General features: G+C 40.9%; 1 protein-coding gene across 1 annotated transcript in view; it reads left to right on the top strand.

The window, feature by feature from the left end:
* The first annotated feature begins 13,860 nt into the window (after positions 1 to 13,860).
* LOC126424891 (serine/threonine-protein kinase PAK mbt) overlaps positions 13,861 to 26,205 on the top strand; it is a 113,394-nt gene continuing 101,049 nt past the window's right edge. The window contains exon 1 of the mRNA XM_050087723.1: positions 13,861 to 14,560. Coding sequence (XP_049943680.1) covers positions 14,342 to 14,560 — 219 coding nt within the window. The 5' untranslated portion in view covers positions 13,861 to 14,341. The remainder of the gene's footprint in view (positions 14,561 to 26,205) is intronic.

The raw sequence follows: 26,205 nt of genomic DNA, 5'->3' as shown, positions 1-26,205 counted from the left end.
TTACAGCACAGAAAACATGATACACCACAAAGGAATTATACGAATAGGGGAGAAATCAGTAGATGTGATGTACATGTACAGGCAAGTAAATAATTAAAATTTCTGAAAAACTGGATGATTTATTCAAGAAAAAGAGCTCTACAAATTGAGCAGGTCAATAATGTGTTGATCCAACTCTAGCCCTTAACAAGCAGTTATTTTGCTTGGAATTAATTGATGGAGTTGCTGGATGCCCTCCTGAGACATATTGTGCCACATTCTGTTCAATTGGTGCTCTGGTGACCTTTCTGGCCAAGGTAGGGTTTGGCAGACCTGAAGATGGGCAATAGAAACTCCCACTGTGTGTGGGCAGGCTTTATCTTGCTGAAGTATAAGCCCTGGATGGTTTGCCATAAAGGGCAACACAATGGGCATAGAATATCCTTGATGCACTGCCGTGCTGTAAGGATGCTGCAGATGACAATTAAAGGGCTGCTGCTATGACGTAAAGTGACACCCTAGACTGTCACTACTGGTCGTTGGGACGTATGGAAGGCAGCAGTAAGGTTAGAATCCCACCACTGTCTGTGTCATCTCCAGACGTGTCTTCACCCTGGAATCTCACTTACTGGGACAGAATAGTTTTTGGTTATGAATCCTGCTTTGAACTGAGCCTCAATGACCAGAGAAGACATGTCTTAAGAGGCCCAAGACAGCAGTGGGATACCAACTGACTGTTGCCTGCCATACAGCCCAACAGCGGAGTGATGGTCCGTCATGTCAATTCATTTCGAAGCAGGACCTGTTCGGTTGTCATCCACAGCACCCTTACAGCGTAGCATATGTTGACAATATTCTATGGCCCATTTTTTGCCCTTCATGGCAAGCCATCCTGGGCTTACATTTCAGCAAGATAATGCATGCCTGCACACCGTGATAATGTCTGTGGCTTGTTTATGTGCTTGTCAAACCATTTTTTGGCCAGCATGGTCACCACATATCTCCCAAATTGAAAACATTTGGAATGTTATGGGCAGGGCTCTCCAACTGGTTCAGGATTTTGATGATTTAACACACCAATTGGACAGAATTTGTCACAATATCCCTCAGGAGGGATTTGTCAGTCAATGCCAAACTGAATAACTGCTTGTATAAGGGCCAGAAGTGGACCAATGTGTTATTACTTTGCTCAATATGTGAAGCTCTTTCTCAGGAATAAATCGTCCAATTTTTCTGAAATTGTAATCATTTGTTTGTCTGTACATGTACATCACATCTAACAATATCCATCCCATCCAGATAAATCCTTTGTGTTTTGTAATTTTCTTTTTTTGTCTTAGAGTGTATCATTGAGACCTTGATACGTAAAGAAAATTGACACGACCCATGACAGGACAAGCATCTGTATCGAGGATTGCGAGATGTCACTATCCTTCTCATGACCATTTCTTGTGATGCCAAAAGCATGTTACTTCTCGTCTGATCATCAACTTGGTGGCACAGTTTGGCAGAAAGTAGATTTCATAAACCAACTGCATGCTGCAAAGTTACTGAGATCCGCATTAAGTAAAACTCTGTGGCATTTGATGTGGACTTAATTTCAGTCCTTGCCCAGCAATTTAGCCAACTGCCATGCTGGAATCTCAAGAGGCCTGACTAGTAATTCAGCTAATAAAATCAAAATGTCTCATAAACCACTCATCATCACTCTCAGTGAGTTGACGTGCATAGCGAGCGCACGAGAGAGAGAGAGAGAGAGAGAGAGAGAGAGAGAGAGAGAGAGAGAGGGGGGGGGGGGGGGGGCTACTGTACATAAACAGTAAAGAGTATTGGAATTAACTGACATGGCTGTAGGTCAGTGGGGGGACACCCTTCTAATTGCGTGTCCACATCTCGCTACGTAAAGTTTGCCTAATGAAGAAATTCAGATATTCAGATATAGGCTTTATTATTAACCAGAAAACTGTAAACATCATTATACATATTGAGGAGATTGTGTAATGTCCCACCGGTTAGTGAGTAGTTGAAAATGGTTTAAATACCTGTGAATATCTTGCCTTCGGTGTCCCTCAATGACTGCATACATGAGCTAAATATGCTTGTTCAATAAATACAGGATACCATAATGGATTTCACTACAATGATGTAGGCCACAACTGAAGCAAAGTAAGTACTTAGATTTATTCACTTCAAAATCTGTATCTTATGAGCTCATGATCAATTTTCAGTGTAATAAGCCTTGTTGTTACTACTACAGCTAACCAATGGTAGCACATACTACACTGGCGATATTAAATAGCCCAGATGCAGTAATTTGATAGAAATGCATGTGTGAGGTCCATTGCATTGTTCAACACTAATACTCAACAAAGTACGAACATAAAGTAACATATCATTCTGGCTTTTGTGATATTAAATCAAACTGTTTAACACTCAGAAATAATCTATCACTGCACTGTTCTAATATGCTGTTTTAGACAATGTCCAATACATGAGTTACTCTATTGTAAATCCAAACCTGAATCATGCACCAAGAACTTATCTCAACTGTATGCACAGATCTGTCCTCTAGTGTGTTCAACACTCATCTGCCCTAACAATACTCGAGGCCGAGTATTTATACTCATCCTACAATGTACTACTGGTTATAATAATGCAAAACATAATTTATAATATGAAATAGTTTAACAACATTATCAAACACTCTATAATATTCTTTACTTTGCTAGAACAAGTTTAAAACATTTTCTAAACACATAAAAATCACATTAAAATTGAAATTGTAGAAATAAGCAGTCTAACAATGCTAAACAATCAATTATCTATATTTTGTTATTAGGATCAAGTTTAATTCCTACCATTTACAGATGATAAGAACGAAATATATTATTCTTTTATCTAAACATTTTCCGTGTATTAATTTCCTGATTCTGATTTTGATTGTTTATGGTACAAAGTGTATTGTAACTACTAATGTTTGGTATTGCTATTATTTTTCTAAAAACTTGTTTCCTATTATCAAAAAGTAATTGAATTTAATTATAGCTGGAGATATAAGAGTATTGATCTAGTAATACACAATGCAGGGGTGGTAACCATAAGCCTGGACTGTTACAATTGGTTGCAAATATTTGTGTGACCCATCATAGAATATTACTTATCAAATTAGTGGGAGCCATATAAGGCAGGAGTAACAGGAAATATTGAATGTATACAAAGAAGGATGGTCATAGGGTTGTTTGAGTCATGGGAGAGCAACGAAGAAGTACTGGAAACATGAACAGGCAGACACTTGAAGACAGATGTCAACTAGCCTATGAATACCTTCATACAAAGCTCCAGGACCAGTATTAAGTAAGCAGGGATGGGGAAGACAAAGTTTCACTAATTACAGCATTTACACAGGCCTTTAAGCAATCATACTTCACACACTCCTTACAAAAATCCATACATATTATAAAAATGGATGTACATAATTATTTATACACTCCTGGAAATGGAAAAAAGAACACACTGACACCGGTGTGTCAGACCCACCATACTTGCTCCGGACACTGCGAGAGGGCTGTACAAGCAATGATCACACGCACGGCACAGCGGACACACCAGGAACCGCGGTGTTGGCCGTCGAATGGCGCTAGCTGCGCAGCATTTGTGCACCGCCGCCGTCAGTGTCAGCCAGTTTGCCGTGGCATACGGAGCTCCATCGCAGTCTTTAACACTGGTAGCATGCCGCGACAGCGTGGACGTGAACCATATGTGCAGTTGACGGACTTTGAGCGAGGGCGTATAGTGGGCATGCGGGAGGCCGGGTGGACGTACCGCCGAATTGCTCAACACGTGGGGCGTGAGGTCTCCATAGTACATCGATGTTGTCGCCAGTGGTCGGCGGAAGGTGCACGTGCCCGTCGACCTGGGACCGGACCGCAGCGACGCACGGATGCACACCAAGACCGTAGGATCCTACGCAGTGCCGTAGGGGACCGCACCGCCACTTCCCAGCAAATTAGGGACACAGTTGCTCCTGGGGTATCGGCGAGGACCATTCGCAACCGTCTCCATGAAGCTGGGCTACGGTCCCGCACACCGTTAGGCCGTCTTCCGCTCACGCCCCAACATCGTGCAGCCCGCCTCCAGTGGTGTCGCGACAGGCGTGAATGGAGGGACGAATGGAGACGTGTCGTCTTCGGCTATGAGAGTCGCTTCTGCCTTGGTGCCAATGATGGTCGTATGCGTGTTTGGCGCCGTGCAGGTGAGCGCCACAATCAGGACTGCATACGACCGAGGCACACAGGTCCAACACCCGGCATCATGGTGTGGGAAGCGATCTCCTACACTGGCCGTACACCACTGGTGATCGTCGAGGGGACACTGAATAGTGCACGGTACATCCAAACCGTCATCGAACCCATCGTTCTACCATTCCTAGACCGGCAAGGGAACTTGCTGTTCCAACAGGACAATGCACGTCCGCATGTATCCCGTGCCACCCAACGTGCTCTAGAAGGTGTAAGTCAACTACCCTGGCCAGCAAGATCTCCGGATCTGTCCCCCATTGAGCATGTTTGGGACTGGATGAAGCGTCGTCTCACGCGGTGTGCACGTCCAGCACGAACGCTGGTCCAACTGAGGCGCCAGGTGGAAATGGCATGGCAAGCCGTTCCACAGGACTACATCCAGCATCTCTACGATCGTCTCCATGGGAGAGTACAAGCCTGCATTGCTGCGAAAGGTGGATATACACTGTACTAGTGCCGACATTGTGCATGCTCTGTTGCCTGTGTCTATGTGCCTGTGGTTCTGTCAGTGTGATCATGTGATGTATCTGACCCCAGGAATGTGTCAATAAAGTTTCCCCTTCCTGGGACAATGAATTCACGGTGTTCTTATTTCAATTTCCAGGAGTGTATATGTATGAATATAATAGAGGGAAACATTCCACGTGGGAAAAATGTATCTAAAAACAAAGATAATGTGACTTACCAAACGAAAGTGCTGGCAGGTCGATAGACACACAAACACACACACAAAATTCAAGCGTTTGCAACCAACCGTTGCTTTGTCAGGAAAGGGGGAAGGAGAGGGAAAGATGGAAGGATGTGGGTTTTAAGGGAGAGGGTAAGGAGTCATTCCAATCCCGGGAGTGGAAAGACTTACCTTAGGGGGAAAAAAGGACAGGTATACACACACACACACACACACACACACACACACACACACACAAAGATGATTTTGAAAGACAGGTGAAGTATGAGCGGCGACAAATTGAAATTAGAAATTAGCGGAGATTGAGGCCTGGCGGATAACGAGAAGAGAGGATATACTGAAGGGCAAGTTCCCATCTCCGGAGTTCTGACAGGTTGGTGTTAGTGGGAAGTATTCAGATAACCAGGATGGTGTAACACTGTGCCAAGATGTGCTGGCCATGCACCAAGGCATGTTTAGCCACAGGGTGATCCTCATTACCAACAAACACTGTCTGCCTGTGTCCATTCATGCGAATGGACAGTTTGTTGCTGGTCATTCCCACATAGAAAGCTTTCTAGTGTTTGTTGGTAATGAGGATCACCCTGTGGCTAAACATGTCTTGGTGCACGGCCAGCACATCTTGGCACAGTGTTACACTGTCCGGGTTATCTTGATACTTCCCACTAACACCAACCTGTCAGAACTCCGGAAATGGGAACTTGCCCTTCAGTATATCCTCTCTTTTCGTTATCCGCCAGGCCTCAATCTCCGCTAATTTCTAATTTCAATTTGCCGCCGCTCATACCTCACCTGTCTTTCACCCTGTGGCTAAACATGTCTTGGTGCAAGGCCAGCACATCTTGGCACAGTGTTACACCGTCCGGGTTATCTTGATACTTCCCACTAACACCAACCTGTCAGAACTCCGGAAATGGGAACTTGCCCTTCAGTATATCCTCTCTTTTCGTTATCTGCCAGGCCTCAATCTCCGCTAATTTCTAATTTCAATTTGCCGCCGCTCATACCTCACCTGTCTTTCAACATCATCTTTGCCTCTGTACTTCCGCCTTGACTGACATCTCTGCCCAAACTCTTTGCCTTTACAAATGTCTGCTTGTGTCTGTGTATGTGCAGATTGATATGTATGTGTGTGTGTGCGAGTGTATACCTGTCCTTTTTTCCCCCTAAGGTAAGTCTTTCCGCTCCCGGGATTGGAATGACTCCTTACCCTCTCCCCTAAAACCCACAGCCTTCCGTCTTTCCCTCTCCTTCCCTCTTTCCTGACGAAGCAACGGTTGGTTGCAAAAGCTTGAATTTTGTGTGTATGTTTGTGTTTGTTTGTGTGTCTATCGACCTGCCAGCACTTTCGTTTGGTAAGTCACATCATCTTTGTTTTTAGATATATTTATATATGTATGTTCTATGTCTCCTCCTAAACCACTGGACTGATTTCAGTCAAACTTGGTACATGTATCACTGTGAGGGTAAGAACCACCTACCCATTAAAAGTATGTGGTCGGGTAAAAAAGTAGCGTAGCCCGTGATGCACAAAAAGCCATGCTTTAGTCATCCAATATTTGACAATGACAGCACTTAGTGACTTGGAACAAACTTTACACATAATTTCAGACCTTTACAAAATGTTCTTTTGCTGGTAACTCCCACAAAATGATGAAAGGAAAAACGTTTATTGCTTACTACAGCTTTGCTGTTCATGCAGTAAAACCACTGCAAGAAGCATAATATTTAATTTATTACTTCTTTACTACTAATGGTATGAGTGACACATCTTGCAGACAGTATTCAACTGCACCACTGAATGCACCAGCAAAATTGTGTAATTGTGCAACACATAGTTCAGGAGATACAATATAATAAACATTAAGCTGCATGAAAATGAAATTTCAGGGCGAAATTCACTAGAGATACAGTGAAATAAGTGCACAAATGTGTGTGAAATGTGTTAAATATATGTGAAGTATGTTTGATATGTGCATATGCACACAAAGCTACGGGAAGAGTTTCAACTACCCCTGGAACAATTTCAACCAAATTTGTTACATATATAGGTTAAGACCTGAAAGTAAGCATGGTAACATGGACAGAGCAGGAGATGGGCATACAAAATAATCAGATTTGATTGAAAAGTGTACCACAACACAAAGTAATTGCAGGAATGGATATAGGCAGACTACATTGGACAACCGGATGGTGAAAAAACAAGAAAAAAGTGTGTCTTCCCAATCTGCAAGTGTGTGGAAACAGGCTAATTTGGAGAGATGGGTAGTAAAAAATACATTGTCAAACCTTCAATCAAAACTTCTTTTTTAGAGAAAAGAATGTAACTGTTTCTGCTAAACAAAAACTTGCAATTTATCACCAGAACATCAGTGGCCTAAGTAGTAAGATCAATGAGCTTTTAATTAATATACACGTGCCACAAGGTATAGATTATGCCCATGTTTTATGTTTTAGTGAGCACCATATTAATTCTGGTATAGAAAAACTTATAATGAACAATTATTACTTAGTAACATCATTTTGTAGAAAATGTAAAGAAAAACGAGGTGTTGCCATTTATGTTAAAAATGATATCACATGTAGAGTAATTAGTGTACATAATTACTGTTTAGAACAACATTTGGAAGTGTGTGCCACAGAACTGTCCTTGAATAATTCCATATATCAATAGTCACAGTATACAGAGCACCTTCAGGGAAACTTAGTCTCTTTTTGAATAAGCTAGATGCTCTCCTAGTATACACATTCAAACACATAACAGATATGATAGTGCTTGGGGGCTTCAATGTTAACTTTCTAACAAATTATAGAGGCAGATCAGACCTAGAAAATCTGATGTACACATATAATCTGGTTTCTGTGGTTAGTTTCCCTACTAGAATATCTTAGTGTACAAACACACTGATCGATAATATATTTATAGAGCAGACCAAAATAGGTGATATGACTACCAGGCAAGTCATGAATGGTCTATCTGACCATGATGGAGAAAAACTCACTATAAACCACACAAGTATCTGTATGAATGATAGTGGCCCCAGTTGGAAAACAATTAGGACAGTTAATGTAGAAACTATCCAGATAATTAAATCATGCCTCAAAGCCACAGACTGGGCACCTATGTATGATTTATTTAGAAAATGCCAATTCCAAGTAAATTTTTTTCGGTAATGAAGAGGCACTGAGATTTGAAAGCACCTTCTCAAAAAGGACATACAAGATCCAAACCACAAAACATACTAAAAAGCTCTGGATAACCACTGGTATTAAGATTTCATGCAAAAGGAAATGAGAACTGTACACTGCCACAAAAAATTCAGACAACCACATTTAGCTAAATCACCGTAAAAAATACTGCAAAGTACTAAGCAAAATTATTCAGAAGTCAAAAAGTTTGTACCTGTGCTCCAAAATTAATGAATCTAGTAACAAAATCAAAACGATATGGGAATTAATCAAGAGCGATATTGGTGCAAATTGCCCCAGTAGATCCCAAAACATCGTTCTCAATAATGAAGATAGACAGGTATAAAATCAAAATACTGAGGAAAAAATTTTCAATGAGCATTTTATAAGTGTTGCTGAGAGAGCAGGACACAATGGCTCCTTAGAAGAAGCATTAAAAATACTGAAAGGTCATTTCTCACACTCCATAGAGCAGACAGGTATAGCCCCTGTAACAGTACAGGAAATAAGAAAAACCATGATTTCTTTAAAATCAAAAAATTCAACTGGTGTTGACAACATCTCTAGCAAATTGCTAAAAGCCTGCAGCAATGAGTTCAGTGAAGTCTTAGCTGATATATTCAATGCTTCTCTCAAATAATAAATCTTCCCTGAAAGGATGAAATATGCTATTGTAAAGCCCCTCTACAAAAGCGGCAATGCCTCAGATGTTACAAACTATTGGCCTATCTTTCTCTTGACTACAATTTCTAAAAGATCTCGAAAAGCTAATATATGCCAGAATAGTCAGTCACCTACAAAAACATGCAATAATTAATAAAAACCAGTTTGGATTCAGAGAAGGTATCTCCACAAGCGAAGCAATATTTTCATTTATGAGTAATGTTTTGGAATGCCTCAACAAAAAGACATTGCCTGTGGTCATATTTTGAGGTCTGTCTTATATGTATATAACTTACCAAACGAAAGCGCTGGCACGTTGATAGACACACAAACAAACACAAACATACACACAAAATTCAAGCTTTCGCAACAAACTGTTGCCTCATCAGGACAGAGGGAAGGAGAGGGAAAGATGAAAGGATGTGGGTTTTAAGGGAGAGGGTAAGGAGTCATTCCAATCCCGGGAGTGGAAAGACTTACCTTAGGGGGAAAGAAGGTCAGGTATACACTTGCACACACACTCATATCCATCCGCGCATACACAGACACAAGCAGACATTTTGTAATTTGTCCCATGTGGAATGTTTCCCTCTATATATATATAGAAAGAAACATTCCACATGGGAAAAATGTATTAAAAACAAAGATTCCATGACTTACCAAACGGGAAAGCGCTGGTAGACAGACACAATAAAAAACACACAAACACACACACAGAATTTCAAGCTTTCGCAACCAACGGTTGCTTTGTCAGGAAAGAGGGAAGGAGAGGGAAAGACGAAAGGATGTGGGTTTTAAGGGAGAGGGTAAGGAGTCATTCCAATCCCGGGAGCGGAAAGACTTACCTTAGGGGGAAAAAAGGACAGGTATACACTCGCGCACACACACACATATCCATCCACACATATATAGACACTTGGTGTAAAGTTTGGAAGGTAGGAGACGAGATACTGGCAGAAGTAAAGCTGTGAGTACTGGGCGTGAGTCGTGCTTCGGTAGCACAGATGGTAGAGCAATTGCCCGCGAAAGACAAAGGTCCCGAGTTCGAGTCTCGGTTGGGCACACAGTTTTAATCTGCCAGGAAGTTTCATATCAGCACACACTCCGCTGCAGAGTGAAAATCTCATTCTGGAAACATCCCCCAGGCTGTGGCTAAGCCATGTCTCCGCAATATCCTTTCTTTCAGGAGTGCTAGTTCTGCAAGGTCCGCAGGAGAGCTTCTGTAAAGTTTGGAAGGTAGGAGACGAGATACTGGCAGAAGTAAAGCTGTGAGTACCGGGCGTGAGTCGTGCTTCGGTAGCACAGATGGTAGAGCACTTGCCCGCGAAAGGCAAAGGTTCCGAGTTCGAGTTTCGGTCGGGCACACAGTTTTAATCTGCCAGGAAGTTTCATATCAGTGCACACTCCACTGCAGAGTGAAAATCTCATTCTGGAAACATCCCCCAGGCTGTGGCTAAGCCATGTCTCCACAATATCCTTTCTTTCAGGAGTGCTAGTTCTGCAAGGTCCACAGGAGAGCTTCTGTAAAGTTTGGAAGGTAGGAGACGAGATACTGGCAGAAGTAAAGCTGTGAGTACCGGGCGTGAGTCGTGCTTCGGTAGCTCAGATGGTAGAGCACTTGCCCGCGAAAGGCAAAGGTCCCGAGTTCTAGTCTCAGTCGGGCACACAGTTTTAATCTGCCAGGAAGTTTCATATCAGTGCACACTCCGCTGCACAGTGAAAATCTCATTCCAGAAAATGGATTGATAGAAGTCTGGAATAAATACATACCCAGGCAACACTGGGTATTCAGATAGTAGGAAATAAAGAAACCCTAATATATGGTACAATGGGAAATACTCTTTGTTTTGCACTTCGCAGTGATTTACAGAGAGCAGATGTAGGCATAGCTTCTCAGGCACAAGAGAAAGTCTTGTTTTTAAAAAGAGATAAAAGATATTTCATAGAAATTAGTCATGTCTATGCATCAACCAGGTGACGTTTTAAAGTGGAGGTGGAGTCCCAAGAACTGGTAAGTGGCAGCAAATCACATTACATTTGTACTGATGGGAAATTTTAAACCAAAAGTAGGATGGAAATTAAAGAACAGCTCTTATGTTGGTGAACTGAGGTGTGATAACAGAATTTTTTTAGTTCTTATTGCAATGGAATTCTTGGCGGAATGTAAATAATGGAAGTACTAAAGGTAACAACTTACGATATAGCTGAGGTGTCGAGTTGCCAGTAAGCTCATAAACAAAATTTGGAACATTGTTGGGTTTTTGATGAATCTTTTCCCTTTGAGTACAACAGATTTGGAGCTTCTATTAGGGTTCATCTCAATATCCCATAAAACCCAGTCCCCCAAATCTGGTGTAAGCGCATTCTGCCACCTCCCTGTATGTTTGTCTGTCTGAGAGGGCGTGTGATCACAAAAAACATCTTAAAAGGGCTTGAAATGTTATGTGATGTGGTTGGTGTCTGTGAGGGTACTTGTTTTGTTATAGCCTTGCTGTCTTTCTATTGTTTCCATCTGCTTAACCACACACAGACCCCATCTCGGCTCATTACCGACATGAATACCACACAGTTCTGCTGGTTACAATATGCTGCATCAATCTTACAGCGTGCAGCACACGAGAAACACGTGGCACACCATCAGAGGAATTGTCATTCAGTAATGCCAATGATGCATGTCTAGACACATGTTCATCGGACCTTTTTTCCTCCATTTCCAGTTAGGAATTCATGCCTGCAGTTTGTCAGTTTTATTAAGGTTCACCCTGTATAAATATTATTACACAGACTGATTGTCTTGTGCTCACCACATAATTACTTTTGTTACACACATTAGTTAGACTACAAATTAGGTTGTATGCTATAAGTTACAATTTTGTTTGTTCACAATCACATTTAAAACAAAAATACAGAGTTTTTTGTTAACATACATAAATTATGTTTCAACCACAGCTCCACCACTACTTTAAATTTACTTTTGTGCAGTGCCCTTGTGTCGTATTGTATAATCTTGAAAAATATTTTATCAGCCCGTAAAAAATTATTTTTGACTTTAGTTAATTGAGGCAAGGAATGTCCATTCAGTCCCTGTTTCTATTTCTGGTTTCAGATGAGTGCACATCTGATCTACTTCCATACATATGAACATTCTGTTTAGTAAGTATTTTAGTGAGTATGTAGACACTGGGAACTGTACACATTTTACACTCAATAAAGTATTGCCTACAAAAAGTTAATTACTGAAACTAAAATTGCACCTAATGGCTTTCTTTTGCCAGAGGAAAACTTCTTTTGTCTCAACAGAGTCTCACCAAAGAAATATACCATAATGTATGTATGTGGGAGTGGAAAAAGGTATAATATGCATAAACATATGCTGTTTGCTCACGCATTATTTCTATTTGCTTAGGAGATATAAAACTCTTGCAAACTTAACTGCAGAGATCTTCTTTGTGGGTATTCCAGCATAATTTACTAGCCAGGTATGTACCCAATAATGTTACAGAATGTTTGAGTTCATTTTGTCCGTTATTAATATTTTTAAGGGGCAAGAGGATGTGTTTAGCTTTCTTGTTGCTTAATGTCAACATATTTCCATTGAAAAACCAGGCTGCCTTTTTTCTTTGTGGAGTTGTTAACTTGTTCAGTATAGCATTCACATCATTATGTGATGTGATAAAAGTTGTGTCATCAGTGCACATCACAGTTTTATTATGTAATGAATTGGCACAGGCAAAAAATTAGAAAGGTCCCAGCATAAATCATTATGGGACTCCATATTTTTCTCTGAGAACAGTTATCCGTTTCATCAACGGCGCTCCCTAATTTGTCCTTCCAACGATTGCTGTTTTGATAACAATATGTCTCCCAGCAACATTTCACAGAACTCATATATTCCACTTCAGTATAATTATCACTCTGTATTTGTTTGTTTTCGTAAGAGATGCACCATTTCATAATGTTCGTTGTGAGATTGATTCCTTTTGCCTTTGTAACTCGTACTGCCTTACGCAGCACCTGTGGCGGCGAGGGAGGATTTGGTTATGCTTTATAACACAGGTTTCTCATGCATAATAAAAATGGTTAATCTTTGGGACTTATTGCATATTTCAGCTGCTACAATGGAACGATGTCGATTTTGAAGATTGAGTTTATCTATTCATTTCCCGTTCATTTACAAGAAATGGCTCTACCAGTCCCACCTCTTAGAAGCGTTTCCTTCTTGTGTATCGTACAAATAAGTAGACACTTGTCGATGTTCTGAATTTACTGCAAATTTCCCTGTGAAAGGTAGCTGGCTTATTACAGTTTCTGACTCTTTGAGTACAACAGACGTAATAGAAATAAAAGCAGTGCGCTCCAACATCTATGGAAAACTGTAACAGTGCGCTCACGGGTCGATAAATTTTAGACTCAAGCGCACTTTATTTAGAAGTTCCCGATTGTGTAAGAGAGGATATGTGAACGCGAGGCCTTGGGAAATCTGCTTTCTGTCGAATTAAAGAGATTCACCGCTCTCGTACTTTCACACAGAGAGCTTAACGACTCGGTGTAGGGAATTAGTAACTAGGGAATTACATATGCTTATCTGTATTCACTTATCACACGAAAATGCGTTTCGGAACTGCTGAGAAGTTATAGGGAGAAATCTGCTATTAGGAACTCTATTATTAGATCTCTTGTTATTAGCAAAAACGAATACCAGTTGAGGATACTATGCAGATTTACTCTTCCTGTAACTATCGCAGCTAGTGACCGAGTTTCAGCCGAAATAACGAGATGCGCAATAATGAAGAGGGCAATCACTAGCACTACAAGCTGATACACGGACTTTACCGAAACACTATATTACCCATGAAATTAAAAAAAGTGATACAAATAATGTAACGTAATGATTAGGGGAGTTGTTGTTTTCAGTAAAGTAATATTTCAGGACTAAAATCAACATTGTTGTGTGGCACAAGTTTATGAAGATCACGCGTTCCGTTTTTAATCCCCCGGCCTGCGCGACTACGCCTATTTGTGACGTCACCTGCATTCCATCGACGACCTAACTGGCCGCTAGAGGCTCTGCGCGTGTTAAATACTCAACATGGTGTTTGAATGTTGTATGGTGTGAATGTATACTGTCTCGTTTGTGAAGTACTAACATAAACTTGCAAATTTGGATGTGTCCAGACGAGGCAAGTTATTGTTGAATAGTGAGTTCCATAAAGGCGAGTCCTTATTAAATTAGACTTGTCTGTGGTGGCGAAGTAGTAAACTGTCATTTCGAAGCAAAGTGTCGGTCTTAACAGCGATGTGAGAGCTAGAGTGAATGCCCTTTGACGCCCAGTGCACCAAGGTACCACCCCCGTTTCAATCTGTGGGGGTTATAATATTTGTTCGCTTAACCTTTTGAAATGAATGTGACATGGTGCTGTGAAATTCCAAAAATTCATCGACAGGCAATAGGCATTTCCTGATACACTCTTTTGAATCAACAGTGGTACGTTGTGAGAAAGCTTTTCCGAGTAGTGATTGAAGAATGTTTGCTAAGAAGAAAAAGAAACCGCAGATTTCCTCTCCCACAAACTTTGAACACCGTGTGCACACGGGATTCGACAAGAGGGAGGGGCGGTATGTGGGGCTTCCACTACAGTGGGCGAGCATCGTTGGAAACAATCAAATCCTGAAGAGTACAAACAGACCACTACCTCTGGTCGACCCTTCTGAAATAACACCAACGGAGATTTTGGACTTAAAAGTAAGTAAAATCTATTGTTTTGCAAAAATGAAGTGGATGCCTTTGCATTTTTAAAAATTGTAATGTTTTCTGTGGTGCTTAGGAATGGCTGTTTTGCACACCATCGTTTCTGTGTGGATATATTAGTCGTGATTTCTGAGTTGCAGTGACAAAGGAAAGTAGAAAGTATGATGTTGTTGCAGAAAATAAGATGTTTCGTCTGTGTAAAACTTCAGCCCTTTATTTTTGCCAATTTTGCTTCAGCATATTGCTGTATTTCATGTTTGCCTCTAAGAGACAAACCAGAAAATGAATAGTGCATACATGCTGCTTATATGAAACTTATATCCACAATAGAGTATGGTAGATGTAGGTGTATTGCCATCTTTCCTCCTGCTGTAAACTTGGTTGTAGTCATAGAGTGATCTGTAGCTCAAAATTTCTCATTCTTTTCCAACTTCATGACGTTTGTGTAAGATATTGGTGATGTAAATCTCTGTGTTCAATGTCTTTGGCTGTGTATTACTTGTACTCATTGCAATTGGAAACCCTACAGTTGTTTACATCGTAGTGTGTACTACCCAAGATTATGAAGAAGCACTTGCATATCAGTAGGGAAGGTACAATAAGTATGCATAAATTTGAGAATTTTAGGTTTCATTGTGTTTGTAGGAAGAGTGTAATCATCATTTAAATAACTCTTCTATGTTGTCTGAAAATGCTACTCTGGGATTAAGAGATCTACACAGAAGAAGCACACGTGGTGCATCTCATTAAACCAGTTTCTGCTTGACCTCCTCCCCCCTTTCACCCCCCCCCCCCCCCCCCCACACACACACATACACAAAAAGTATTTTCAACAACCATTACTTTTACTCCAAATACCATGTCATAAGCCACATGAGCAGTCAATAGACAATGTAGGGCCCATTTGTGTTCCATTATGGCAACTTTTGTGGCGTATACTTTTGAAATAATTTTCGGACCAGAACAGGCTTGTTTACATTTTTCTGAAAGTTTTGATACTTTGTTGTTAAAGCTTGTGTTGCCCAACAAGCATTCCCAACAATTTTGTCACTTGTACTATTTTTAGGCCTTAGGTGCATACCAAAGAATTAAATGTTTATGTTGATTGCTTCCAGATTGTCTGTCATGTATTTTATTTACATCTACATCCATACACTGCAAACCACTGTGAAGTGGATGACGGAGAGTATTTCCCATTGTACCATGTATTAGGGTTCTTCTCGTCACCCTTTATATATAGGACATACAAAGAATGACTGCTTAACTCCTTCATGAATTCTATAATTAGTCTAATGTTGTCTTCGGAATATCTACTTACATATCTCTACCTCTACATAAAGGATTGTAGTATATTCTTAGATTCTTCAATTAATGTTGGTTCTCAAAACTTCATAAGTAGACTTCTGTGGAATAGTTGACATCTATCTTTAAGTGTCTGCCAGTTCACGTTTATCAGCATTTCTGTGATGCTCTCCTTTTGGTCAGATAAATGTGTGATCACTTGTTTACACTTTTTTTTGTATTGTCCTACATTCAGTATCCCTTGGTACTCCTATCTGATATTCATTCCACACTTTTAAACACTCTTTTTTCCGTAGTGTATTGCAAGCACATTTTCCATTATCGTACCAATGAACTGCCACCTGCTTAACATACACCTGAGCTTATGTTATCATTTTTCATGTTCCAACGAAATGGTACCTGTGTGTATTTGTATGAGTTCACTGAGTCCAGCTGTGACTCACAGATAGTGTATTTGTAGAATTGTTTGTTTATTTATGTTTTTGTGTATATTTTACAGTTCTGAATATTGAAAGTGAGTTGCCAGTCTTTGCATAGCTTTGAAACCGTACCACAATGTGTCGGAATGTGTGTGTGTAACTTTTATAGGCAGTATGCCTACTTCATTATAGATAAGTTCATTAGTTGCATAAGTTATGAAGTTATTAATAATATTATCTGCCATACCATTGTCAACAGCAAGGGTCCGAAAACTCTTCCCTAGTGCACACCTGAAATTACTCCTACATCTGTCCATGAATCTCCATTTCTAGAAAGAATGAAATGAAACCAGATCTAACACTTGGATATGTACACTATGTGATCAAAAGTATCTCGACAACTATTGGTGGACATTAATATGGGGTGTGTCCACACTTCACCTTTATGACAGATTCAACTCTTCTGGGGACATTTTCAGTAAAGTATCTAACGTCCGCAGAGAAATGGCAATCCATTCTTCCTCAAGAGCCAAAACTGTAGAAGGTAGTGATGTTGGATGCTGGGGTCTGGAGTGAAATAGACGTTCCAACTGGTCTCAAAGTTCAGTTTTGTATTGGGTTCAGATCAGGACCCGGTGCAGACCAGTGTGTTTCTAGAATGTTATTGCCCATAAACCATTGCCTTACAGATGCTGTTTTATGACAGGGTGCATCGTCATGCTGATGCCGTCAATCATCATCTCTGAGCTGTTCCTCCACTGTATGCAGTACACAATACTGTAAAATGTGAAACTTCCTGGCAGATTGAAACTGTCTGCCGGACTGAGACTCGGAACTCGGGACCTTTGCCTTGTTCGGGCAAGTGCTCTACCAACTGAGCTACCCAAACACGACTCACGCCCCGTCCTCAAAGCTTTACTTCTGCCAGTACCTCGTCTCCTACCTTGCAAGGTTCGCAGGAGAGCTTCTGTAAAGTTTGGAAGGTAGGAGACAAGGTACTGGCAGAAGTAAAGCTGTGAGGACGGGGCGTGAGTCGTGCTTGGGTAGCGCAGTTTGTAGAGCACTTGCCCGCAAAAGGCAAAGGTCCCGAGTTCGAGTCTCGGTCCGGCACACAGTTTTAATCTGCCAGGAAGTTTCATATCAGCACCCACTCTGCTGCAAAGTGAGAATCTCGCATTGTAAAATTTGTTCGTACAGTTTCACATTTAGCATTTCCTTAAGCGAAATAAGGCAATCATGCCCTAATTGCAAAATATGCTGCCATACTATAGTGCCAAAGGTAATGATCTTCATGCGTTCAACAAACCCAAACCCTTCCATTGAATTGCCACAGCATATAGCATGATTTACCATTCCAAAACACTTATTTCAAGTCATCCACTATCTGGCTGTCTGGTGGCATCACTCTTTACACCACTTAAAGCATTGCTCAGAATAATATTTTTTTTTTATTTTTTTTTTATTTTTATTTTTTTTTATAGCAAGTATTCTGCAAACAGCTGCATTTTGAACCAGTTTTATTAAGATGACTGTTTGTGCAGCTCTTGCTACAAAATGTATTAGCGCAGCTGCCCCAACCACAGAGTTGTTTGTAGCTGCTTAGAAAAATGTGTGGCTTATGAGGAGCTACACGGCCATTGTACCTCATTCCTTTTTAACTCCTTACACAGAGTCACTGCGTTTTTCAGATGGCTGGTAGTATTTTGAAGCTCACAAGTGATTTTTTTCCATTATTTCATTGTATTTTTTTAGAACCATCATCTGCAATGCTTGGTGGTCCCTGTTCATCAGTACGTGAGGTTTGCTTGGTCTTGGTTCAGCTGTGGTTGTTCCTCCACTTTCCACTTCAGTCACATCACCAACAGATGAATGGGCAGCTTTAGAAGGGTGGAAACGTCCCTGATGTATTTGTTACTCAGGTGACATCCAATGACTAGTTCACTTCCGAAATGACTAATAAGTTCTCCTGAATGACCCATTCTGCTGTTACCACTTGTCTACTAACAAGCCTCCTTGTACACTGGAGTGTCATCATCTTGTGACCTGTAGTGAACAGTTCCACGTACATAGATGTGTCCAGATATTTTCAAGCAGGTAGCGTATGTGTAATCTATAGGTATGAAGAAGGATTCATCCAAAAGTAACATTCTCATTCTTTTATATGTGTGCATGAAGGACTCGGCATGTCAACAGTTTGCTGACTTGTTACTTTTATTCCTATCATTCTATATGCGTGTTGCGTGCTGCATTAAGTTTTGAGTTCAACATTCATATATTAAATAAACACTGTCTACACTGCTTGTTAACAGAAACTGTCTGAAGTGAAGTGTAAGCAAATTACAGTGTAAACTTCTTGTAATTTTTTATCAGTTGTTTAAATCTGCACATAATGTGTAAATGAGGCCACAACATGACTATGTAAGCTTGTATGGGAAACTGTACTACCAGTAAAAAGTTTTGCAACTAAATACCTTAAAAAGCCAAATATCATATGTAATATTTTAGTGATTATACCTTACAGTAAATTAGAGTCTAGTGGGGTAGTTTGATACACAAGTCTTTGTTCTATCCAGAATAAATAACTGTTGTACCTACAGCTCTACAAGTGATTTGTGCCTATGCAAAGTATACTTATCAAGAGGAATGTTTGAAACAAGTCATTGGCTTTGACTGGTTCTGTAAAGTTAATGGCTGCTTTCATGCCACCTTTTGGTGCATATATATATATATATATACAGTTCTGTTGTTTGTTGGTGAAGCCAAGAGAGGAGAGGGCGACAGATTGAACTTATCTTAATCCGAGGTATAGAAATCACATTGAACTTTCATCTGCATGCAAGTATCCATTCTGTTTTTGGAGAAAAAAGAAATTGCACAACATGTACAAATAGACAACACTTATAATAACTTTGATGCTCAACAAACATCAGAACTGGGAAAACACTAAGATCCATAATTGCATAATTTGTTTCGTACATCATTACATTACTTATTACATAGCTGTGAGAATGTATGTTATTATAAAAAATTCATGCACTCTGGAGTTTAGGAGTTTAGGAAACAGTGTGGTACTACACCGACAGACTGATGACATCATCAATGTGGCATAGATTAAATTCTCAAGAAATGATCACAGGATGGCACCACTAACAATCCAAACCCATCAGTAAAACAAAAACCGAAAAACTAACAGGGCCTCAATGGTAATTGTGGGTTTGGGATGGGGATGTTCTTGTTAGCAGCACCTTCAAACATACTAAAAACTTAAAAACATCAGACTACAGTGACTGTTATGATTTTCATCAGGAATATATGGTAATAAAACTATGGAATGCATTATGTGCATTTAAAAGTTGGCTGTCATTAGCTTCAACAAATTACAACCAAGCCTGTAGCTTACAGGCTAACCTATGATTTGGGCTACACTGCAGTTCAGTCTGTCATGGCAACCTCATTTAAAAACAAGGGGCCAGTGGCACCATCACTGATAAAACAGAATGACATTTCAGCAATCTTCAATATACTCGCTGTCTCCACAACACTTAAACAGATGTAGTAAAAACTACAAAGTGAGCTGGAACACTGGTAAGACACTAGACTCATATTAAGGTGGATGGCAGTTCAAATCCCCGCCCAGCTATCCATATTTAAGGTTTGTTTAATTTCCTTAAATCACGTAATGTCAGTGCTGGAATGGTTCCTTTCTACATCTACATACATATATACATACTCCGCAAGCCACCGCACAGTACGTGGTGGAGGGTATTCTGTACCATTACTTATCAAATCCCTCGCTGTTCCACTCTCAGATAGACTATGGGAAAAATCAGTTTATATGCCTACATACAAGCTCTCATTTCCTGTATCTTACTTTCGTGGGCCTTACATGAAATGAAAGTTGATGGGAGTAGAGTCGTTCTGCAGTCAGATTCAAATGCCAGCACTCTAAATAGTGTCCCTTGAAAAGAATGTCACCTTCCCTCCAGGAAGCATCCCCATAATATTTTTTTGTTGTTTGACCTACTGATAACAAATCTAGTAGCCCGCCTCCGAATTTCTTTGATGTCCTCCTTTAATGTGACCAGCTGCAGATCCCAAAAATTCAACCAGTACTCAAGAATAGGCCACGCTAATCTCCTATATGTGGTCCCCTTTATAGATGAACCCCATTTTCCTAAAGTCAACCATTCATCTTTCCTACTACACTCCTTACATGCTTGTTCCATTTGATAACACTTTGTAGCATTATGTCCAGATATTTAAACAGTGCGATTGTATCAAGAGTACACTGATAATGTTTTGTTCAAACATTATGGGTTTGTTTTTCCTTCTCGTCTGCATATAATTAGACTTTTCTACATTTAGAGCTAACTGCCATTCATCTCATCAACTATAAATTTTGCTAATTCATCTTACATCCTCCTATAGTCACTCAATGATGACACCTTCCTGTACACCACAGTATCTTCAGCTAACTGCCACAGATTGCTTGCTACCCTTTCTGCCAGATCATCAATAATAGTATCACTATCAAACTTCCATGAGGCAGTCCTGATGATACCCTTGTCTCTGATGAACACTCATCATTCAGGACAACATCCTGGGTCTTATTATGTAAGAAGTAACACTCACATGTCTAGGAACCTATTCCATATACTCATACTTTTGTTAGCAGTTCGCAATGGGGTACTGTATCAAATGATTTTCGGAAATGTAGAAATGGAATCTGCCTCATCCATTGTCGTTGTTGTTGTTGTTGTTGTTGTGGTCTTCAGTCCTGAGACTGGTTTGATGCAGCTCTCCATGCTATTCTATCCTGTGCAAGCTTGTTCATCTCCCAGTACCTACTGCAACCTGCATCCTTCTGAATCTGCTTAGTGTATTCATCTCTTGGTCTCCCTCTACGATTTTTACCCTTCACGTAGCCCTCCAATGCTAAATTTGTGATCACTTGATGCCTCAGAACATGTCCTACCAACTGATCCCTTCTTCTAGTCAAGTTGTGCCACAAACTCCTCTACTCTCCAATTCTGTTCAATACCTCCTCATTAGTTATGGGATCTACCCATCTAATCTTGAGCATTCTTCTGTAGCACCACATTTTGAAAGCTTCTATTCTCTTCTTGTCCAAACTATTTATCGTCCATGCTTCACTTTTATACATGGCTACACTCCATACAAACACTTTCAGAAATGACTTCCTGACGCATAATCTATACTCGATGTTAACAAATTTCTCTTCTTCAGAAACGCTTTCCTTGTCATTACCAGTCTACATTCTGTATCCTCTCTACTTTGACCACCATCAGTTATTTTGCTCCCCAAATAGAAAACTCCTTTACTACTTTAATTGTCTCATTTACTAATCTAATTCCCCCAGCATCACCCGACTTAATTCGACTACATTTCATTATCCTTGTTTTTCTTTTATTGATGTTCATCTTATATCATCCTTTCAAGACACTGTCCATTCCGTTCAACTGCTCTTCCAAGTCCTTTGCTGTCTCTGACAGAATTACAATGTCGGCGGCGAACCTCAAAGATTTAATTTCTTCTCCATGGATTTTAATACTTACTCCAAATTTTTCTCTTGTTTCCTTTATTGCTTGCTCAATATACAGATTGAATAACATCAGGGAGAGGCTACAACCCCGTCTCACTGCCTTCCCAACCACTGGTTTCTGCAAAAATTGTAAATAGCCTTTCGCTCCCTGTATTTTACCCATGCCACCTTCAGAATTTGAAAGGGAGTATTCTAGTCAACACTGTCAAAAGCTTTATCTAAGTCTACAAATGCTAGAAAGTAGGTTTGCCCTTCCTTAATCTATCTTCTAAGATAAGTCGTAGGGTCAGTATTGTCTCACGTGTTCAAATATTTCTATGGAATACAAACTGATCTTCCCTGAGGTCAGCTTCTACCAGTTTTTCCATTCGTCTGTAAAGAATTTGCATTAGTATTTTGCAGCCATAATGTATTAAACTGATAGTTCGGTAATTTTCATATCTGTCAACATCTGCTTTCTTTGGGATTGGAATTATTATGTTCTTCTTGAAGTCTGAGGATATTTCACCTGTCTCATACATCTTGCTCACCAGAAGGTAGAGTTTTGTCAGGGCTGGCTCTCTCATGGCTGTCAGTAGTTCTAATGGAGTGTTGTCTACTCCCAGGGCCTTGTTTTGACTTAGGTCTTTCAGTGCCCTGTCAAACTCTTCACGCAGTATCATATCTCTCATTTCATCTTCATCTACATCCTCTTCCATTTCCATAATATTGTCCTCAAGTACATCGCCCTTGTATAGACCCTCTATATACTCCTTCCACCTTTCTGCTTTCCCTTCTTTGCTTAGAACTGGGTTTCCATCTGAGCTCTTGATATTCATACAAGTGGTTCTCTTTTCTCCAAAGGTCTCTTTAATTTTCCTGGAGGCAGTATCTATCTTACCCCTAGTGAGATAAGCCTCTACATCCTTACATTTGTCCTCTAGTCATCCCTGCTTAGCCATTTTGCACTTCCTGTTGATCTCATTTTTGAGACGTTTGTATTCCTTTTTGCCTGCTTCATTTACTGCATTTTTATATTTTCTCCTTTCAACAATTAAATTCAATATTTCTTCTGTTACCCAAGGATTTCTACTAGCCCTAATCTTTTTACCTACTTCATCCTCTGCTACCTTCATTACTTGATCCCTCAAAACTACCCATTCTTCTTCTACTGTATTTCTTTCCCACATTCCTTTCAATTGTTCCTTTATGTTCTCCCTCAAACTCTGTTTAACCTCTGATTTTGTCAGTTTATCTCCTTAAATTCCCACCTTTTTGCAGTTTCTTCAGTTTTAATTTGCAGTTCATAGCCAATAGATTGTGGTCAGAGTCCACACCTGCCCCTGGAAATGTCTTACAATTTAAAACCTGGTTCCTAAATCTCTGTCTTACCATTATATAATCTATCTGAAACCTTCCAGTATCTTCAGGGTTCTTCCATGTATACAACCTTCTTTCACGATTCTTGAACTAAGTGTTAGCTATGATTAAGTTATGCTCTGTGCAAAATTCTACCAGGCATCTTCCTCTTCCATTTCTTATCCACAATCCATATTCACGTACTACATTTCCTTCTCTTCCTTTCCCAACTATCGAATTTCAGTCACCCACGACTATTAAATTTTCATCTCCCTTCACTATCTGAATAATTTCTTTTATCTCATCATACATTTCATCAATTTCTTCGTCATCTACAGAGCTAGTTGGCATATAAACTTGTACTACTGTTGTAGACGTGGGCTTCGTGTCTATCTTTGTCAAAATAATGCGTTCACTATGCTGTTTGTGGTAGCTTACCCGCACTCGTATTTTTTTATTCATTATTAAACCTACTCCTGCATTACCCCTATTTGATTTTGTTTTTGTAACCCTGTATTCACCTGAGAAAAAGTCTTATTCCTCCTGCCACTGAACTTCACTAAATCCCACTATATCTAACTTTAACCTATGTATTTCTCTTTTTAAATTTTCTAACCTACCTGCCCAATTAAGGGATCTGACATTCCACACTTCGCTCTGTAGAACGCCAGTTTCCTTTCTCCTGATAACGACGTCCTCTTGAGTAGTCCCCACCCAGAGATCCGAATAGGGGACTATTGTACCTCTGGAATATTTTACCCAAGAGGACACCGTCATCATTTAACCATACAGTAAAGCTGCATGCCCTCGGGAAAAATTACGGGCTTTCAGCCATTCGCAGTACCATCACAGCAAGGCCGTTTTGGTTAGTGTTACAAGGCCAAAGCAGTCAATCATTCAGATTGTTGCCTCTGCAACTACTGAAAAGGCTGCTGCCCCTCTTCAGGAACCACACGTTTGTCTGGCCCCTCAACAGATACCCTTCGTTGTGATTGCACCTACGGTACGGCTCTCTGTATTGCTGAGGCACGCAAGCCTCCCCACCAACGGCAAGGTCCATGGTTCATGGGGGGGGGGGGGGTCCTCATCCGTAGTTCACAGTAAATCATCTGAGGAAAAGGCAAGTTGAGTTTGTTAGGGTACAGCAAATTTCCTTCCTTATATCTCCCCAACCCGAGCTTGAGTTCCCCAGAGGACTTGTCACTCTTTGGCGGGTTCATGCTTGGCTACCACGGGACCCCAGCCTTTGCAGCATTTTTTCCCTTCCGTACTGCGTGTCTGTCCTCTTGCTATTCTTTCTCCCTTCCCTTGGGGAACATATCTGTGGTGTTATTGAGAATGTTCTACATTGTTGGTCGCTGACGTAAGAACAGTCTCACCATTGTTTTTTGCTCCCTTTTCCTTTCTTTGTTTCCCCTCGCCTCTTGTTCCTCCGCTTCGACATTTGGGATTCCTCTTTTTTTCTTCTTCCTCCTGAGCACTCCTGAAGGCTGATCCATGTGTCTGACACGTAACAGGTGTGAACAATCACCTAAGGCCAGTGCACATCCTTGTGCAGGGGGCTCCCAGTTGGAAGGAGCACGCCATAGGAGATGTTGGCAATCGCTGCGGATTTTCTCTCAACGAGTCAATCATCTTCGCAATCAATTTCTACAAAACGTAAACATAATTTGAAGATCCTTCCTACTGCACCACGGTTCCTCATGGTCTCACATACTGAAGACGATCAGTCCTTGCCCACGGTAAATCTGTTTATTGTTCGGAAAGGTGTTGATGCAATTGCCGGTCTTGGAAATCCTGCTCTCATTCATGGAATGCCACTTTGCTTTTGGAGACTACTTCCGATTCTCGAGACCAACAACTGCTCAGTGCCTTGCTTCCATGGCTACCCTGTTCGTGTCGAGGCCAGTAGAACTTTTAATTCTTCCCGTAGTGTAATTTACGCTAGGCTGCTCGACGGTCTAAGCGAGGCTGAAATCCAGTGTTACCTCTCTGATCAGGCTGTCATAGCCATCCATTGTGTAATGAAAAAGGTAGATTCCTCCTTAGTGCCCACCCGCACTCTTTTTCTCACCTTTGATAGAGTGATGCTTCTGTTCAAGATAAGAGTGGGCTATGAAATTAATACAGTCCGGCTGTACATTCCGAAGTGGATACGCTGGTAGCAGTGTTGTCGTTTCGACCACACTAGAATGTCTTGTTGACATCCATCCAAGTGTGTAACCTGTGGTAGGGGTGCACACCTATAGTTCTGTTCTTGTTACCCCTCACTCTGTGAAGGACATGGCCACACAGAAATGTGACCTCCAATTCAGCTCTGAGGTTGTGAAACTGCCCAGTCTCAAGATAGCATCACCATCCCCCCACCAAGCCATCAAACTCTCGCGTCAAGGGGCGAAGCCACCAGCTACGCAACCGATAGGCCGGAAAGGACAGAAGGAGTACTCCTGTGAAGACATCCTCCATCCCTCCAGCCAAACACCACCCGAGTCTTCTTGTAACAAGAAGGTCTTAATGAAGCCCACCAAAGTCTTCTCCTTTGTCGACTCGAAGATTTTCTTCGTCGGTGTTGCCACATGATACCTTAGCCTGGCCGGCCTCTGTGTCACCAGTGCACACCACCATCCGTTTTTCAGCATTGGACTTCACAGACCGACTGCACAAGCAGGCCAATGCTTCTGTGGACGCCACAGAGCAGGGTCCTCCTGCTTCTGTGACCTGTAGTAGTGACTCTTCACAGGCTTCTCATTCGAAGGCCACTGAGGTGACACCCGTACATCTCTCCAATGGAACGTTCATGGTTTTGGTCCCACAATGCGGATTTTTGGATGCTTTTAGCATCACTGTGTCCCCTTGTACTCTTGACTTCAGGAAATGAAATTGTGCCCTCACGACCACTTTGAGCTTTCGCATTTCTTACCAGTTCATTTTGATTTTCTCCCTGAGGTCGGCATTCCATCTCGTGTGGGCATCATGCTGTCCATAAGGGATGACATTCGTAGTCAACCCATCTCCCT

This window comes from Schistocerca serialis, chromosome 10 (genome assembly GCF_023864345.2).
Source record: "Schistocerca serialis cubense isolate TAMUIC-IGC-003099 chromosome 10, iqSchSeri2.2, whole genome shotgun sequence".
NCBI classification, from domain to species: Eukaryota; Metazoa; Arthropoda; class Insecta; order Orthoptera; family Acrididae; genus Schistocerca; species Schistocerca serialis.
The sequence above is the reverse complement of the archived record's forward strand: the minus strand, read 5'-3'. Positions and strand labels throughout refer to the sequence as shown.